The sequence below is a fragment of the Anomalospiza imberbis genome, chromosome 6 (genome assembly GCF_031753505.1).
Source record: "Anomalospiza imberbis isolate Cuckoo-Finch-1a 21T00152 chromosome 6, ASM3175350v1, whole genome shotgun sequence".
Taxonomy (NCBI): Eukaryota; Metazoa; Chordata; class Aves; order Passeriformes; family Viduidae; genus Anomalospiza; species Anomalospiza imberbis.
In genome coordinates, this window is record NC_089686.1 from 44,360,994 (window position 1) to 44,381,432 (window position 20,439).

The 20,439-nt window shown below is 38.9% G+C and overlaps 1 protein-coding gene across 1 annotated transcript in view; it reads right to left on the minus strand.

Moving 5' to 3' along the window:
• Positions 1-344: 344 nt before the first annotated feature.
• The window catches only part of LRP5 (LDL receptor related protein 5), a 134,928-nt gene continuing 114,833 nt past the window's right edge, over positions 345-20,439 (minus strand). Inside the window, exons 17-23 of the mRNA XM_068193808.1 lie at positions 18,748-18,873; positions 15,585-15,821; positions 14,920-15,030; positions 12,047-12,283; positions 10,609-10,748; positions 7,677-7,774; positions 345-7,181 (exon numbers count right to left, since the gene is read on the minus strand). Of these exons, the coding sequence (XP_068049909.1) occupies positions 6,920-7,181; positions 7,677-7,774; positions 10,609-10,748; positions 12,047-12,283; positions 14,920-15,030; positions 15,585-15,821; positions 18,748-18,873 (1,211 nt within the window). The 3' untranslated portion in view covers positions 345-6,919. The remainder of the gene's footprint in view (positions 7,182-7,676; positions 7,775-10,608; positions 10,749-12,046; positions 12,284-14,919; positions 15,031-15,584; positions 15,822-18,747; positions 18,874-20,439) is intronic.

A 20,439-nucleotide genomic window follows, 5' to 3' on the forward strand; every position in this document is an offset into this window, starting at 1 on the left:
GTTTACTTTGACATCCTACAGCATCCGTTCAAAAGATATAATACAATTAAAAAAGAAATACAGATCAGATCTGGCCTAGTCAGAACATTTGAGATTGTTCCTATATAGTGTAACAATTTTTATAAGGTCATGATGCTGCAAACTTGTGGTACGTTCTGTAGCTAACAACTCTGATTCTAAAGGTGATTTGCTTTCTGGCTCTCACTGTTGTACATTTTAAAATTAAAACCAAGGAGACAGCACTATCCTTATCTTAAATAGTCTCTAAAACAGTTGTGATACTGGATGGTTGTCTCTACTGCAGGTGATGAAACAGCTTTTGCTCATAAAATGGCTGCTAAGCATTTCTTTTTAAAGCATTTATTATAAAACAAAATCCACATAATCTATAGTACAAAAGCAGAGTCTGTTATCTGTACAAATATTTATACAAAATACCAGTTACTTCAAACAAGCCTTTGGTTTTGTTAACATAAAGAAACATTGTAGTTTCATGAGCAGAAAATTGTTAACGTACAATGGTCTGAAGTGATGACAGCCTCAAAGATTTTTTTACAACAGTATTACCAAGTCGTTTGTGTGTTAGAAGGCCATGCTTGGAAAAATAATTGCTAAAGACTTTCTGCAACACAATAAAGATTTTACGGCGCTAATGAAAATTGTGACATGCTGAAAACAGCATTAATTTAATCCCCAAACATGTAAATATCAGTTACTGGCATTTAAAAAAATTATATGTATTTTTTGACAGATATTGGGATGTCTGTTGAAATAGATATGAATATATAAATCAAAGTTAACTTGAAAGAATGCATTTGAGAGGAACTCCAATATATTACAAATTCAAAACATGCATGCTCTAAAAAAAACCTCCAAAATGGTAAGCTTTCAGTTAGTTCCACAACTTGTGGCTGTATGTATTTTAACTGAAGAGAACCCTAACAATAATACAAAGCTTTGTTAAAACCAGCGGAGTACAATCTACGTTTTTTCCCCCCCAGTTTATATGTTAATCTGTTTAAAATACACAAGGCACTGAAGTATTGGGTTTGGTTGTCTCTTGAGGTAACAAATGCTACAAAATGATACACATATAAAGCTGTAATTATTAGGCTGTTTGCAGAATACACAATTTAATATAAATATAAAAAGATTACGTGTGGGTTATATAAAAATTCTTGGTACTCTTTGTATATTCCTGTACATTTACAATAGCAGCAATTGCGATACAAGTAGGTGAGGAGGGAAGCAGTCTGGGTTAGACTTGTGTTTATGATACCCCCCAAATTTCACACAGCCGTCCTCCCGCTTTCAACACTTTGATTTACCTCCACAGGCTGATGTACAACTATTTACAGGCTGCAGGATCTCGGTACAAATCAAACGGGAACGTGGCTCCCTTTGTCCAGCAGCCAGCCCAGGAATGCTATCACCAGAGCGGCCTCATCCTTATTTACAGAAAGGTGCATCAGTGGGAGCACTCGCTTTTCAGAGGTGTCAATGGCGCTGAATTAGTCTGTCACTGAAGCTGTCAAACTTGTTTTTCTCCTCTGACAAGTCCTTCTAAGCACATTCTCTGCATGTGTTTTGTCGATATAAACCGACCCGTTTAGGAATTGTCATTATAATCTTCTATCCACCAGGATTCTGTGTTGGCTGGTGAGGACCTAGCCCTGAGGTGGGCTGCAACAAGGTCTGTGGTTCATGCTGGGAACAGCCAGGATGTTGCAGCTTGTCACAGGTGTTTGGGAGCACTGTCAGCATGTCAGGACATGGCATTTTGAAGGATTTTGTTGTGGAATGCAGAAGACATATCACACTGGTTTCCATCATTCCTATCAGCAGGCTTAACACGGATTTTAAATAAATTTTTCCTTTTGGGTTTTTTTCCTTACAGGGAGTATGATTCTATGTGAAAAAGCCCACAGCATAGCTGGCCAACCTCAAAATAAACAAATGAAAGAAAATCACCCTTTAGAAAATCTAGAGTAAGTTCTCAGGAAGGAGAGGTAGAAGACCTAACAGGATTGAAAATATCTATGCCTATTAAATATTTCTTTTAATGTGTAGTAAATACCTTGAGCTGTTTAGCTAAACTTACAACTTCTGTAGAAAGGGAGTTTTATATACAGCGATGAACAGAAAATGTTGCAGTACCTAAGGGAACAGCAGCAGAAACAGCAGACACCTCTCAGAGTGTAGGGTTCAGCCTTCCATGAATCTCTTATTGACAAGGCAAATTTACAAGGAGGATTCTACTTATAATTCATAATTGAGTCACAACACATAACAACCACCAAATGACTGAGCTGTAAACAGTTATCTTTGACTGTGGCTTGTCTAAGGCTCTGTCCAAGCATGGACCTTTATAAAACATTCTTCAGCACTGTAACAGCAAATATACTGCTTCCAATTCAGGGCTCTGTGCCAGCATGGAGTGCATGTTATTAATTATTGGGAACGTTTGCCTTCTGTTCTCATTTCCCAACATTAACGGATATAATTTGTAGTACAATTGGAAGCACAGTTACTCATTTAGACTGACTCAACATAAACCCCAACAAAATTACAGAAGAGATCTGCTTCCAAAAATTCTTGAGGCCAACAGGACACACAACTTTTGTGATGTTTAACTGAGCACACTTGTGAATTATCACAACATGCTGGAGAGGCTCTGAGGAAGGGCAGACAAGAGCCCTCCCCAGCAAAGGGATCTGACCCTGCAGGCCACAGAGGAGTGACAGCAGCCCAGTGTGACCAGCTCTTACTTGAGTGCTCCTCCTTCCAAATCCTTTTCCACTGCTGTGCATAGAGTGTCAGAATGTCAGAAGCCCCAGAATCCAAAGGCACCAGTTGGCATAAAAATGGTGAGAACATCACGAGCCCTGGACCTTGCAAATGATATTCTAGATACCAGGTGGAAAACAGATCTAGGGTAAACAAGCCTGGAGATTTCCAGAAAGCCCATCCTCGGTCTGTAAAACAGGTATTGAGGGAACAGACCATTTTGTTGTTACTTTGAAAAGAATCACAACTTTTAGGTTCTGATTAGTGCCTGTACCTTTGCAAAGCACAGAAATTAAGGCTTATTACTCAAAATCAATACCATTATTCCAAAAGAATTTTGTTTCCCACTCATTTCTACCTTCCTCTCTAGAATATGTTGATAATGGCATAATCACATTCTTAGACACAGAACATTTTGTACTATAACACTATCCTGAAGAAATTATTATTTGTCATACATACAGTGCTCTCTAGTGATCTGCCCAGACAGAAGAAATCTGAGTATCTAAGTAAGGCAGCTGGGATAGAGCTCATAGTGTTTCCTCAGACTCATCCAGAACAAATTCACTACCCCTATTTATTAAAATACAAAGATGCGGTGGCTATAGTCTAGTCTAGCTCAAGTCAAGTTATAATTTGCACAAACTGTTCCTTGAAATGAAGGAATCCTTGACTGTCAATGATTACTTGTCCATTTACCTTACAGCCTCACACTGCTGCTACAGCTGCCCTGCAGGACAGGTAAGCTGCTCTCTGCTGGGCCATCTGTCCTTTAAATCTAACGCAGAATCAGCCATATCATTTGCCCATTACTGGCTGCTCTCCAGACACCATTCCTTGTTACACCCTGAGCTGTTTCAAGTGCTAATATGCAGTCACAATGGGCTCAGAAAATAGTGGTTGAAAACACTGATTCAAGTACTCACTAGCTCACACAGGTAGCTGAATCACATGTATCCCTCTGCAGGTTATTAGGGTAGAAGTCTTAAAATGTCTCAATTAGCTTTCTGACAGAAAACTTCTGAGTTATTAAAACCATGCTTAAGCCTCACCAAAATGCAACTTTCCCTCACACATTTCCTATTCATCCCTGAACTGCCAGAATTTCTCATATGCACTCTATAATTCCTTGCAAGTCCTTCTCTCATCCTTTTCTAGAAGAAAACAGCACCTATTTTCTATGTTTTAGCCTGAAAGTTCACAGGATGGAAACCACTAAGAACACAGTGGGGATATTCTGGAAAGAAGTAGTTCCTGCAGCTCAGATTTTCTTCCTGGTCTTTTCTAACACCAGGAGTGCAGTAATCCTTTTAAAGTATATATAGTCTATAGCAATCAAAAATAATATTTAGTATTTAAATGTTAAGATGCTAAATTTGTATACAGTCTTTTTTGGAAAAGACTTTTAATGTCAGTAATATGGAGCGATGTGGGACTTTGATTTTCATCACCAAACTTCAAGTGCCTCAGAGAAGGCAATTCCTCAGCAAACCAACAGCAAGAGGCTATGAATGTTCAACTGAAATAAAAATGTACACTTAATTCACCCAATTCAGCAAATGCTTCCTTCCTTCTTAAAACCTAAGCTCCAAAAGAATGTAACTCTTAAGATAGTTCAACTCTCAGTAAAAATGCTAATTTTCCAGGACTCAATTCCAATGTTTCTAATAGGATACAAATCTTCAGATGGAGTGGTCAGGATTCTTCTAGTTATGGCTCTTAAAAAAGATCAGTGGTTTAATGAAAAAAAAATTAAGTCATTCTTCATCCAGTGTCATCACAGGAATACAGGAAAATTAATGTGGTATATCTCTAAGCTAGAACTGTGACATGAAACAACTAATGAATTCATTACAAATAGTGAATAGTTATCAAGCAGAAAATTATGTATGCCATGAAATTGGACTACCAACTGCTGTAATGCAGAACAAATACTCTTTTACACAATTCATGTGGCACATAAAATATCCTGTGGATGTATATTCCTAATTTAGTTAATTGAAACATGATCACATGAGAATTGCTTTTTTTTACCAAACCATCAGTTCAGAGACTGGCTAAGTCACTCCAAGAGTAACAAACTGTGACCTTGCCCATCCCAGCACAGTAAAAAATTGCTAATGTTGATAGAGGAAGAGGAAAGAACCCATTCTTCAACTCCATTTCTGTACTCTTCCCTATGAAAAATCATCCTCTTTGTGCTTAGTTTCTCAAGTAAAAATTTAGACATGAAGGTAGTAAAAGCTACTTTAGGAGCTTTAGTAACACACCAGTGACATCACAAATGCTATCCTCAAACTATGCAGACAGGAAAAACAGATCTGAAAACACAAAGTGGATCAGAACACAGTGGTCCCAGCCCTTCCACCACCACAAGAAAGACCTCTCTCCTGGAGTTGTAGTGTTTCTCTGATGTGCTCTCAAATAACTTGCTTAAAAAACCCAAAGCCAAGTACCATTTTAGTTCAAACAAGAAAAAAATGTTCATTGTTGCCATCAATATTAAAGCTGTTGAAGGCCCAACACATCTGTTACTGAGCAGCTGCAGAAACAGGTGCAAGTTTGCATATTCAGAGCTTCCCTCAGATGTCCCAAGCAGGCACTCACATTATCATCACCAGTGCTGAATATATAAAGTGCCATACAATACCCAAACCCTTCTGCTAGAGAGAAAGAGCAATTAAAGCAAAAATTTGTCTTCTGAATTTCAAAGGGACTGATTCTAGCTCCCCCATTCCCTAATTTTTTTTTTGCAGGAATGGGAACAAGCACTTTGTTGATCTTGATGTCCTGAGGTTACAGCAGTTTGTACGAGTTAATCATTTTTATATCAACATGAATAGAAAAGAAGTATTTGTCTTTTCTCCCTCTTCTGTTCTTTTTTACTACCTATTTCTAAGTCTGAATCATGTGGCAAAGTTTTGTGAGATATGTCTAAACTGAGTTTTGATTTGAGCTACGTGGATACCATTTTTCTACAAACACCAGTTAAAACCCAAACAACTTTCCTCATTTGAATACAAGTGACCATTTTGTTCCACTTTGGAAAATGAATATTAAGAGATGAAGCAATTCTCTGATCAAGTCAACACAGGTGAACACCTCAGAAACCTGGCCCAGTGATTACAGGACTTTTGAGAAAAAGAAAACTAGCACTGTGTTTTAAGAAGCAGCTGACTATTACAGCTTCTTCCCAGACAGTCACCAACGCTTCACAAGGAAGACGAATGATCTTGGTTGCATCACTATTAAAATGGTGAGTCTGACCCAATCTGCAGTTTGTTGGGCATTTCTCTTAGCTTAAACAGCACTTCAAACTTGACCATTGCTGTCACCCACAGGTCAGTACAACTGCTTCTGCTACCATTCACCCAGTCAGGTAGGAAACTGGTTGGGCCTAAACCAAATTTTTTAGGACTGATCTTATTTAGCCTGAATGAGTTACAGAATTGGCCATGTGCAGAGTGCCACTGCCATGAGGTAGGACGTGATGCCTGTGGGTTTAGTTAACCTGGAAGGTTTGGCCAAGAGAAGTGTTCTTTCAGTTCAATGCTAAGCAGATGGAGAGGGAGGTTTGAAATTCAGGTCTTGGCACTCAAGTTCTGCTGGGAAGCATTCAGCTCACTTGCAAACAGGAGCATCTAAGGCTTGTGATCCTGCATGTTTTCTTCCAGTGGTGGGGCAGGGATGATACTGACAATTGTATTTAATTTTTTTTTTTCTCTAGGAATAAGCCTGCATCTTTCTTTAGATGACCCCTCCTCCTACAAGCCACTTAGTTTTCTTGTCTCACATTAACAAAAAGAACTACATACACTTTTTGCATGTAAAAAGGTGACTTAAAATGCAGAAAGTTTCAACATTCCCTCCCCAAATCCTTTGGAGACTGAGTTAGTTACATGATTTTAAAAAGGCAAATATGGCACAAAAGAATGGAAATTAAGTTAAAAAAATCAATTTTATAAATATTCTTCCTCTGTACAATTTTTCACAGCCCCACCCCTCCCACCCATTTTTATTCACATTTAGTTTTGTTTAATTCCCACCCAGATTTATTTTTAAATCATAAAATATATATTTTAAATCTGTTCATATTTTAAAATATTTACAGGAAAAGTTCCTTCTGTTGAGGTCATGAAGAGTCTGTACAAGGAGAGGGTGGAGGGGGGTAGAGGTGAAAATAGCTTCGTTCCGTGGCAGGAGATGGAGGGCAGCTTTCTTCTGCCGACATGTACTGACTGCGAGGTGTGGGTGGAGGGGGATAAGGGTCTGAGTCTGAATTTAAATCTATATAGTATTTGTTGGCCTTCCATCGACTCGTGGTATAGTCACTGTCACAGACATCTGTGCTGCAGGGGGTTGTGGGTGGAGCTATCCCTCGTATAAGGTACGGCCTGCACAAAACCAAAAAAGAACAAAGCACGTGCATTAGTTGCAATCTGGGGAGAAAAGAAGGAAAAAATAAAGAGATTTAACAGCTCAGTGTGTTCAGTCAAGATGCCTGCTCATTACTACGTGAGCCTTAATTCAGACTCAGAAAAATCCAACAAGTACCTGAACTGTGTCAATTTTGAATGGCACAACTACCCTCAGCCAGCAGCACATTCTTCCAGCCCCTAACCTACCAAAGGAGACCACTATGACCATGTAGCCCAATCACTAACAAATAGGCTTACTCATGAAAGTTTTAAGATAAGCTTAAGAAAAAGAGCAGAAAACACCAACCTCTATACAGCATGCTCAGGGACTGTTACATAGAAATATAATGTACATAATTTGAATGGTCATTTATTAAGAGAGGAAAAGATTTTTAAATGAAGTCTGAACAAGATCTAGAACTAAAGGCAGATAAATAGAAGATTTAGCAAACCTTTTTATCTGAACTGTACCTGTAAGATCTTGTGTTTGAAGGAATGTTTGAGGAATAAAACATCTCTGCGTTGTATAAGGAGCGATCGGTAGCTGGGGAAGGAGGAGGGTTCAAAATCTAGAAACAACAGGAAAAAGAAGTGTGAAATTTTGAGTTAATTACACCGTCTTATTTAGATTGAAAATAGTATTTATGCCTTCATCCTGTCATTCATCCTTATTCTAGTTTGCTCTCCTAGCTGCTTGGATGTGTTAATGCATTTTTAAAGATCACAGATATTCATTACAAGACTTTACTTTGGACTTAGGTACTGTGCAGACCTTCAAAGTTCTCAGTACAGGGAATTTTCTTCCTTGCCACATCTGTTATTATGCTGGAAGGGTGGAATAAAGCTGGAAATGAGAACCAGTTTGGCTGAATCTGAGTGCACTTCCTTGGACATAAGGACTGATAGCATCCTCAGCAGATGCTATTGGAAATAAAGTATGTTCAACTCCCAGACCCTAAACATGTCCCCAGTCAATAGTAGGGTCAGGAACCCAAGTTCCTTTACTATAACTAATAAAACCCCATCCTTCCCTGAATGCTTAATTTTTACTCTTGTTCTGTAAACATAACATTTGGCAGAGTTCACAATGCAAAAAGCCTGTAAGCTAAAAAATATTTATAGCCTGTCTGTGTGTGCATATAGACAGCATACACACATATGGCTCAGCTATGAGTGCTTACACACGGTTACTGGTAGCCTTCACACAGGGAAAAAGTTTAGCAGGCTTCAAAATTATTTAGAATTCTTCCACCATCAGGAAGCTGAACCTCTGACACAGCCATTAGGACATTGGCCTAAACCCAAGAAAAGCATTTTATCTCTTCCAGTGTGGAAAATGACACCATTGCTATTGATTGCTACTCATGTGCACATCTTGTACATTGCCTGCCCTGGGCATTAGGCCAACTCATGGCCTGCCCCATTGACCATCCTTCCTCTGCCTCTGCTCTTCTCCCACAAAAACACTCTAAAATCACTGGAGTGTAGATCATAGTTTGGGTCTTCACTGTGCAGCATCCAGCAAAGTGATTCCTGACCTTTGAGTTGAGCTCACTGTCACTTATACTGACAAGCCCTGTGCCCAGATTCATGTGAAGGGAGGCAAGCTTGAATAGCCCCTCTTTGCCAGCTGTGGGGAGTGATGAGTAACTGCCCCAAGAGGATCTTTCAGAATCTTCTTCCTTGGAGGAGCACTGCAAACTACTTGTGGATTCACTCCTATTGACACCCTGAGCTGCATCAGTACCACTTCACGTGGAGACTAAATACAGCAAACAGTGTCAGCCAGGATGCCTGTAGCCAGGTTCTCAGGTATATAAACTGGTAGAACTTCACTGACACTGATTCTTTCCTAGTCTCTATTCACTGGAGCACCTCTCAGTGCCACTATGATGTGTTAAACAAACCAAAAAAGCTAAGAAAACTAAGATGCTCAGATCTGTCCTTTTGATTATTATTACAAAGCTGGGTAATTAGCTACCAGGCAGAACTCACCAAAACATTTGGATTAAGTAGTACCTTAATGTAACAAAGCCCTTGCAATAGCTTCCCTCTAAGAACCCAGCATGCCTTTAATGAAGGAAATGCTGGTATCATCCCTGCAGGTCCTGGCTGACATAGCAAAGTGTGGAAAAAGAAATCCCAGCAACAGTCAGATTTACTTAGGCCAGAAGTCAAATGGAAGAGTTGATCTTTTGGCCGACACAGATCCCATAGAATCACACAGGCAGATCAGCACTTGTGTTTTTTCTGTTCATCCTTTTTAGCATGGTACTGACACATCAATCAGGTCTAGCATGAAATTGTTCAAAACATTACAGAGACACTGGTGATGCATGAGACAAGCTAAATTAGAAGGGCTGCTGAGTTCCTGAACATCTGCTTCTTGATGGCTTCACAATGCAAGAGCTAAGTACATATTTTACCTTACCAACAAATAAGCTCTTTTCCATTTTTGCCCTTCTTAAAGGGAAAGAAAGTACCTTTGTAACTGGCCGAAATGCTATCAATCAAAATGCCCACACAGAGCATAACAGCTTATGTGTAAACACAAATGCATGTATACCCACACAGTGTGTGGGCTCCTGATTCAATACTACACAAAAATCCCCTCCATAGCTGGCAGATCAGCTCTGGCAGCTTGTTGTGTGTGCCTAAAAGCCAACGGATGTATTGCTCAGAAGCACAATGGAAAAAAAATGTCATGACAAAATATGCTGTCAAACAGGAACCTTTGCATGCCTCTCGCACATATTCAGAGAGGACTCTTTCAGAATATACATGTTGGAATTTGTGAAACTGTGATATGAGGATGAGAGTTCTGTCACTTCCAACACTCAGAAGTCAGAAATGCAGCTAAATTATAGCTGATAAAATGCATGCAAAGTAACCTCTGCATCACCCTGCTGTACAAGTGTTTTCCCCCAGTGCACGCACTTGGTTTTCTGAATCAACAATCAATGCTTGATCTAAACAGCAAGTCAAGCTTATTTCATGCACGTTTGTATTCCAGTCCCCTTTAATTTTTCTTGCCTTATTATTCCATGTGTGCCTGCAGCATTAGGCAGTGCAAAATGTCATTGGGCCACAGCCATCAGAGTTAACGAAGAACAAAGGAGGTGTCATCTCCAAGGGAAGAACAGAAGTATCCAGAAACAAACCAGCTGAGTAGCACTGATAACAAAACATTTTGGACATCACAGAGCACTGTATAATCCTGATGGACTACAACAAAGCCCTTTTGTGAAGTTCAGCAGTGTCAAAATGGGCCTGCATATCACAAACAGTAACACCCGAGAGTTGTTAACAGTTGTTAACATTTACTTTGTAAGCACAAAGTTTCACCTTTCCTTTCTTCAGAAGCAGGCGATACTTAACTCACTGGTGTATTTCCAAGACATACCTGTGGATAGAAAGTGGCTTTAGTGCTGGATGAGCTGCTTGAAGATGCTCCAGTAACATGGTTTCTGTCATACAATGGGGCACCACTGCTTCCTCCCATGAGACTCATGGAGCTAATCATGGACTTCCCACAAGAGATGCCTGCATTGAAACAGAGAGGAAAACAAGGTTAGACAAACCATGGTGTTATCTATCAATGCCAATCAGAAACCAAATCCCTAGCTTTGCAAACCCATGCAATCATAATGGCTGTCACACCTTGGGAAGAGTGCTTTGTGCAAAAACTTCATGATTACAAGGAAGGACACTTTTTGTAAAGAAAACATTTCACCCTCAGACCACCTATTGTCTCACTGCAGCACTGAAGTCACAACCTACTATCACACTGCTGAGAAAGGAATCTTCAGAACAGCTGATCCAAACTGTTCATCCAAATTAACAAAGAAATTTTCCAATTAAAGAAACTTAGGCAGTTGCAAAAAAAAAAAAAAAAAATACAAGGCCCAAAAGAAACAAGCTTGAGACCTCCAAAGTTTGAATTTCCATTGCAAGAAATTCAATTGCAAGTAAATGAATAACTGCAAAACTCAAATATTTTTATTAAAAATAATCACAGCTGAAATTGAAAATCAGCAGAGAGAAAAGGAAGGAAACCTGAGTTAAAGGAAAATGGAAGACATAATTCTCCAATCTGTTTTACTATATACTATATATACTACATATATATATATATATATATATATATACACACTATATACTCTCAACTCAGACAATTAATTTTCAGCTTCTTCCTGTCAGACTATTCAGTGCTAATGTAAGAGTTAAGTCTGGGAAGTTTTCAGAACTTTTCAAATGCAGGAAATATTTATTACAAACAGAATAAGTATTTGCAATCATCATTCATGATTATATATCCTTCTCATAAATGCCATGGTATTAGAAACCTGTGTTTTCTTTATAATTAACATATATAATACGATTTTCAGCTGTTGTAACTTGTCACAACAATATGGATTAGAAAAAGCTAACAAATATGAATGAGAATCAGAATGACAGCTTGGTTTATCACCTACAGAAGTACAGATGAAAACCACTGATACTTGCTTTAATTAAAAAAGCTTTAGTGCAAAGTCCAATTTAAAACATCCCTGCAAAGATTTCACCTGCAATTACTTCATCCTCTAATTTTATTTCCTACCACAAAAACTTATTGATAACCACAGTAACGTAATTAAGCAGGAATAGCTGACCATAGCCATTAAAGTGCAAGAAAAGCGAATAGATTTTACATATTTGATTCAAATGACAGATTGATCCCAGAACCACCGAGCAGATCAACATCTAATTTCTGCTCTTTGAAAACTCCAGCAGCCTTAATCATGTGTAAAACTCGAAATCCAGGCAATGCAGTGGTACTGATTAGATGCAAGCACCCTTACCAGTAAAAGTGCCATGTTGAGAGCTTCCTGGAGCGATAAAATTGAGAGGGACGTGGGGGGTACCACTGACATACTCATGTGGAAAGGGACTATTGGGCCCGGCGTAGCGCTGGCACACCACCCGCTGGCAAACAAAGTACATTCCTCCCATGACAAAAAGGGACAGTATTATCCCAATGACAGGACCGATGGCACTGCTGTGTGGCTGTGACTCGTCTGAGGCTGCCTTCGATTTTTCTGGAAGGAGAGGAGAAAGTTAAACACAGTCATTAAACATGGAGCAGTGTACATGCTGCTGTCCTGGAGCTCATTCAATAAATCAGTCAGCACACAGCCATTCACACAGTGCCTTTAAAAGCATCTGCATCACACTCAGGCATCTGTAACTCCAGATATTCTGATTCAGTACACAAGACTTCATGCTTCCTCTTCCCCTCCATACAGCAGTATGAGCAAAGTACTCTTCTTTTTGTCTAGCATTTTATCTTGTAACAGGATTACTTATCTTGATAGAACAACAGTCTAGAAAGTTTCCTTTTCTTCCCTGCTCTCCAAAGTCAATGGGTCAAAGATAGAGGATACTTATAAATATTAAGTCCTTAATCAGAGAGGACTGCTCTCTCAAAAGCCATTTGGACTAGCAATAACATGAAAAATCAAGAAAATATATCAGTAGGGAAGTTACCATATATACTAAGCAATGGATGTCTTCCTAGCTAATACAGGCCTTAGAATACTTTTCCTTCCTAAAATATGACTTGCTTTCAAAGAGACCCCACCTTACAAATTGGAAGGAAAACACAATCAAAATATCTCAAATACTTTCTTTACTCATTATTTTTCCCCTTATGTAGCCAAATGTTAAATAATAAGAAGTGCTGCATTATTTGAGATGAGCTATGCCTCACATCTCTCCCTGATTATGGGTAAAACAGTCAAAATTCTTGCCAGATAAACCTGACACCTCTCTGTTTTTCACATCTGCAATGGTCTTCAGGGAAAGCAAACTTTTCCATATGATTCATACATTTATAATGTTATTCTTTAACATATACTAACAGATACATTCAAAAAGTGAAGAAATCAAGATAAACGTGCCCAAATTTTACATGCTCAGTTCTAACTATAGACCCCTTCCCCCTTGATGAAGTTGTAAGAACTGAAAGGGCTCATATAAGATTCAGGCCTTCACTTCATAAAATTTTTCTCCAGTGGTTCTGGTTTCCACTTCAGCGGAAGGGAATGAAAAACTACTGAAATTGGAGACGGAAGATAAAGGAAATACAAACATCTAGCAATAAACTCTTAAGAGCTCAGCATGCAGAACTTATTTCTGTCTTAAAGTCTTTATGTTTTTCTCACACTTATTAGTGCATGACAACTGTTATGTCAGCTAAGGTCCTAATTTTCAAATAGTCAGATTAGTTAAGCCATGATACCAGAAAAAAAGCAAAGCCAAAATTAAAACATATTCCCAAATTAGCTATTTTAAAACACACAATTCTCATTTTGGTTAAACCTAGCTTCTTTTGAATGCAAGATCCTTATCTAAAAGGTAGCAATCATTTTCATTCCCTACTTTGGTTCTTTCCCTCAGTCAAGTGGGAAACCACAGAATGCTCTGTTCCACAAAGAGGTCCAAGAGACAATCCTATGTCTACATAAAGACACATTTAAATCAGTTAAGACCTAATTGCAGGACTGGGCCCAAAACGCAAACAGGAAACAGCTGCATTAACTTGGCAGCATGAAAGTTTGCCAAGAGCATGAAGAAACTGAGTAGGGGAAAAAAAACAAGTGTCCTTATATTAACTGGAGGAACTGGATGAAAGCTAAAGAGATAAATGGAAGATGTGGGAGAAGCATGTTCAGTCTGAAATTTCCAAACGTTTCTGTTTCCATTATTTTAGCCTGTTTTTCTATTTACAAGTAGGGCTCCTTTCACCATTCTTACTCATGAATACACTTTTCCTTGCAGTATCCACCATGAAGATGGAAGGAAGAAACAATGCTACCTTGGACCAAACCTGGCAAACCCTCCTCTCATCCCAGTAGAGGCACAGCTTCTGACAACTGGTGCTTCAAAACGTGACAAGATCTAAGATATTAAAAACTTCACAATCTGCTAAGGCTGGTCCTACAGGCAATGTAAGTGCAGCATTTCTCTACACAAACCCAGTGCTAGCTATTTGTTCAGAATGAACTACAGACAGACCAGCACATCTATTTGCTTTTACTCTAAAATGCTTTGTGTTTCAGCTATTTTGCTAAACCACTTGTGTGATTCTAAATGCTCACTGCATCTGCCCCATTGCCTGAATACTTCATGCTCTGTCACCCCAACAACAAATCAAGAGAAACTGTAAGAAGAGCAAAAGTAAGCGAATTTTACTGTCTACTTTGGACTGCAAAGTAACAGACTCTCTAAGGACTAACACAACAGCTGCCATCAGCATGTCTGTAACTTGCATGTACCTACTGCCCTGAGAATTCAAAGTCACATTTTTCCCAGAAAAATCAACATCTCTCCATATATTCTTTTCACATCTGCACTGTAAGAGACCAGTTTGTGGTCTCTTGTGGACACTTGCCCATTGCATGTTAGCTCCTCCACATCATTAGCCTCCAGTTTGGCCCTGTTATTGCAGTGGATAGGGCTGCACATTTTTAAAAGCCACTCCAGGCTTAGCAGCAGCTCTCCAAGTTCCAAGGTACTGAGCACAGCCAAATCAGGTTTCCCTAAGGACAGTTCTGAGGGCCCTTCTGAAGTATTCTTCCCTGAAAGAATATTGCTCTGCAAAGACCAGGGCTCTGCACAGGGGTGCAGAACATGCCCAATCACAGCACCTGAATGTCAAGAAAAGCCATCTCACCACACATGAGCTCGTCAGAGCCATCCATGCAATCTGGAAAGGAGTCACACTGCTGCTTCAGGAGGATGCACTGGCCGCTTGCACACCGGAACTGGTTGGGCAGGCAAATTGCTGCACAGAAAGAAAGGGAAAATCAACTAGTGACAGCACAGGAGCATTCGAGCCTTTTGAGAAAACTGAAACAAGTGAGTTTCATATTATGATCAGGTAGGTGTCAGAACACTGCTGTGGGTAAATTGCAAGCCTGTGTATCTCTGGTTATACCCCCTTGCTGTTATACCTCTTACTCAGTGGAGCAAAAATAAAATTCTGGTCCAAATAACTCCCAGTCCTTTCTCAAATCAGTCCTGCTGGGGCAAAACTAAGATAAAATCAACAAGAATCTCTTACATTACCTAACAAAGTGTAGTTGATCACCTGACATGTTAACAAAATGTAGTAATGTGGCATATTATAAAACCTTATGTACTCCATACCTATATTGTGTATACATAATAGATATATTATGTATAATATATCCTTGCTAAGTAACTGCTAAATTTCTTATCTGTATTCAGGAACTTCTGACTTAACAAAAAGGACTTGTATCTATACATTTCAAGAACAGTTAGAATCCCAAAGAGATGCTTGTGTTAGAACCACGAGTTCAGGAAAACTGATCTTACTATCACAATCTGCTTCATCAGATTTATCTTGACAGTCGATTTCTCCATTACACCGCAAGTGAGCATCAATGCACTGTCCCTTCTCACACTGGAACTGGGATGCAGAGCATATGGGGCAGCTATCTTCATCACTCTGGTCATCACACTCAGGAAACCCATCACACCTCCATGCCATTGGGATACAGTCAATCTCTCCAGTTGCACATGTAAACTGGTCTGGGGAACAAGTTGGAGGTTCTGGAGAAAGAGAAAACAGATCAGATTTGTATACTCAACCTTATCGCTTCCCAACAGAGTTTGTCAAGAAAAGCACTTATTCTTTCCCTGGAGTTCTTCTGTGACTACACTAAGATTCCAGCTTAGAAGAAAACATGATTTTGCATAGGGAATGAAATTTTACCAACTTCATAACAAAAACTGGATGCATGCTGATAGAAGAAGTTTGCTTTAGCAGTCAGGCACTGTACTAAGTACAGGAGCTACAAATACTTGCTTTTTCTCTAACAGCCACATTTTGGAAGATAATGTCATACACATAAATTCAAAAGAATACTCAATTTCTGATTGCAAACCAGATTCTAAACAATTCTAATCCCTGCAATTATATTAGCTTGGACCAATTCTTCATTAAAAAACCTGACACATCAATTGGCAATGAATTCATCTAAAACATACAACATGTAGCTTCTACAGCATCTGTTTCGTTATTTTCCCAGTGGTTTTTTCACAAAAAAAATTCTGAGTCAGTTATGAATTGAAAAATATGAATGGAGAAAAAATATCTTTATAGGACTGGTAAACATTAAGTTAAGGTCTCTTGCTGGAAAGTGTCCGGGCTGCAGGTCAGTGAATGTTCAGAGAGCAGTGTAAGGAGCACTACAGACCTGCCCCAATCTTATATTCTCTCACTACAGACACAGACCACTTTAACTTATGCACAGCCATTTTTATGTTTGTTGGACCTAAAAAAGCTGGGATTTCCTTCAAGTTTGACTTTGCGTGGACCCCAAGACTCTGGTATCACCCCTTTTCAGGTCCATACTGTTCAAGTTGCAGTGAGGCACTGATAGCATTAGGCAGCAGCTACAACCCCATACAGAGATGCAACAATTATGCTCTTATAAGGCATCCATAGTTGCTTTCTTCAGAATGTCAGGAGACAAACACAATCCAGGTCAAGAATCTATTGCAAAAAATGCTCCAAATTCTTACATACAACAAGTTAGCACACAATTTTCCATCATTGTCATCAATGAAAGAAACAGACAATGGGCAAATCCACTCAGTTGTTATCAGTAACAATTAGTTACAGTCAAAAAGTGGGGGCCATCTCAAAACACCCCTGCAGCAATCACATACATTTCCACTGATTTGAAAAGCTGCTGGGTCAAAACCCTGTGACATAATGACATCATTTAGCAGAGGCAGCCACTCCTCCCCACAGCTGCTGTTGCCCAGTAATGCTCTGAGTAGATATTCACCACTTGGATTAAGAGAGAACCACATCATACCCTACCTATAACAATAGTATGATCAAGCTAGAGGTGTGCACTGGATGGTAACACTCCTCTGGAAACCCAGTGGGCTTTTCTTAAGATTCAGGCTCAGGAATGGACTTCACAAAGAACCCAGCAAAAGGAAAGTTTCTTAGCTGTATGAGTATTTTTTCTCCTGAGGGTGGTGCTAAAAATTCTAGAATTACATGCAAACAGTTTTTAAAGTGGCTGTCCTTTCTTCATTAGGAAGGAAAAGTTGAAGAATGAGACAAAAGTATAATCAAGAGTTTGAAAAGCAAAATGCGAATAAAAATCAAAATGTGCTTGGGTATTGAAAAAATTATGATTTTTTTTTTAAGGTCCTCATTTATGATTATTTGGAGGAGCAATATGAGAATTATAAATGTAGCCAGTGACGTGACAGCTGTAGATAAGATAAAGATGCCAGACACACACATTAAGGTGAATTATATTTTGATACAAGTGTGCTGTTTGGATAATTCAACAGACAGATCACTACTTCTGCATTTAATGTTGCATTGTGGTTGCTCTTGGCAAGAACAAGTTTGTATTAAAAAACTTGACAAAAGCATTCATAAGGATGTCCAGAACATGGACAAATGTTCTGCAGCCAACTAAGCTATTTTGAAACACTGGGTAGTGGCTGTTACTAGGACAGACAAGATGGGTTAAAAAGTTGTTGCAGGCTTAGTTAAAGATTAGAATAAAAAAAAAGGAAAAATAAAAAAGATACTGAAATGGAGGCCCCTGAATTTTTAGATTTATAGCTGAAAATCCAAAGGAGTGGAATGTGAGACTCTCTCACTGTCCATGTTGTGCAACAACACTACAGCAAGAAGTATAATTAGATTGATCCACCCTGCCCTCCCCATGTAACCACCACTACTCTAAAGCCACATAACGTGTTGTGGTCATGGGAAAGAAACCAGTTTATCATGGAAATGACTGTCCCATGGGAGTTCAGAGTTCAGCCAGAAAATGAAATCCACAGCAAAATAAATACATGAGAAGAAGTCAAGAGGACCAACAGAGCCAAATAACTTAAGATATAAGGCCTCCCAAAAAAGAAACAATGTTTTGTTTTGAATTCCCTCTGCAGGTGTAATGTTAACAGTTTTTAAAAAATACTAGGATGGTAAAAATGAAGGCTAAAGGAAAATCCTACCATGTGGAAAGAGGAGAGGTACCTTAATTAAAAAGAACCTCAATAGAGCCTACATTTGATAAGTAGCCAGTACAGTGTTTCACATTACAAGGCCAAATTAATTTCAAAGACTGGAGTCTCATACTCTGGGAATCATAGGCACAATTTCTGCTGCTAGGTCATCACAGATTGATGCAACATCATCTTATAAACACTTGTTAAAAGCACAAATCTGTCACACCATACAATTATAAATATCTCAGTAGAAGCTGCAAGCATTTTAAGGTCAAAGAAAAATATTCTGCTCAGAATGAGAACTCACATGCACCCAAAACCTCAAGCAGAAAACAGCTGGTAGAACTTCCAAAAACTAATTTAACACATGATGCAGCACAACGTGTACAGAAAAACTGTGTGTAAATCCAAATTTTGGGTTGGAATGCAACCTCAGCCAACACATTTTTGATATAAATTGATTAGCAGGCTGTTAAATGTAACTCACCTCCACATGTTAAGAGATTCTGTAGAAGCACAAGGTGCTCAGGGCATGAACATCTTGGAGTTCCATCTCCTTTGGCAATGCAGATGTGTGAACAACCACCATTGTCACGGGAGCATGGATGCACAGCTGGTGAAACACAAAAAAATAATATTATATAGCATAAAAGAGATTATAACTATTCCTCAATAGGACAAAATAAAAAACTACTCACAAACCACTTCTCTCTGAGTAAGCAAGATTTCACTACAAATTATTAGGAAGATACATGCAGGATTTTTCAGTTCAATGCTTGAAAGATGATTTATTACTTCAAAAGGACTATATTTCTCCCAGTCATAATAGAGCAACTTGATCAAGTTGAAGATGTCCCAGCCCATTGAAGGACATTGGAACTGGATGACCTTCAGAAGGTCTCTTCCAACCCAAACTATTCTATGATTCTATCATATGGAGAACTTTCTTTCTACTTTCAAGAACTTCTAAAAATAATTTGGGAGCTGAGGTGAAAAGAACTGAAAAGGCAGATTTGAGAAGGCTGCATTTATGTCCTACCTAGATCCCCCGCCCTGCATTTCTAGGGTAGGCATCAAGAAACAATGTATGTCACTGCAGATTGCCAACCTGCAAAGCCCTCAGGATTTCTCCTTTGAAGAGCTTTTAGTATCTAATGCCTCAACTTCCCTGTTCCTCACAAAACTGTAATATAGGCACAAAGATTTTGGGGTCTTTGTTTAAAGACAGGAAGCTACGCGTTTGTGTTCCCCATCAGTTACCCAGAAGCACTGACAGGTCCTAAAAGAACAATTTTTAATGAACATTAGGTGGCTAAGAAACAGGCACAGAGATAGGAGGCCACTGTCTGATGACCACAGCCCAAAGGAGTCAGAAGAGAATCAGTCTCTTGCCTGCTTATTCAGGCTGATAGCTAAGCATCTGCTGCAGCAATCTATGGGGCTTACAGCCTGTGTTATTTGTGATGCTGCTCAACAGTGCATTCTTTCCTACTCCTCAGCACCAAGAATTTACACGGGGAAAAAACTGTTTAGATATCATTTTCAATTTCTCTGCCAAAGTTGTTTTCCAGCTATCCAGGCTTCTCAGCAACCTGCTTTCTACCTTCAACAAATTTATTAGTTTATACAGTGTTTCAGGCATGAGCTGCTCACAGAAGTGCATGCATATATACCTGCACGTGCATATGTATATTTACTCCCCTGTTGTAACACCTATGAAATCACCTATGTAGAAATTTTTCAGTTGCAAAAGAGAATTCCTTTTCCCTATCTTAAATAAACACAAAGGGAAAAAAAGCAAACCTCTTTTTTAACACTGTTGAGAATTAAAGAATTTTTTTTTTCTTCAGTCAGTATTACCTTTGAAATATACCAATATATGTGAAATGTGTGAAGTGGCACAGAAGAAGAAGAGCTAGGTATTGTGAAAGAAAAAAAGAACCTCTACGTCATGATTACCCCATAGAATCTACTACAGTTTAAATGCTTATGTTATCTGATTTGTAACACCTTACCCACATACACAAGTTCAAAAATACTTCCAGCCATCACAGACACTAATGTATGTGACACAGAGTGTTTGTTGTGAAATTGAATCATTTCTTCTGAAAATAATGCACTATATACCAGTGTACCTTCCCTATTTAAGACAACTCATCACAGGCAACAGAGACCTCTG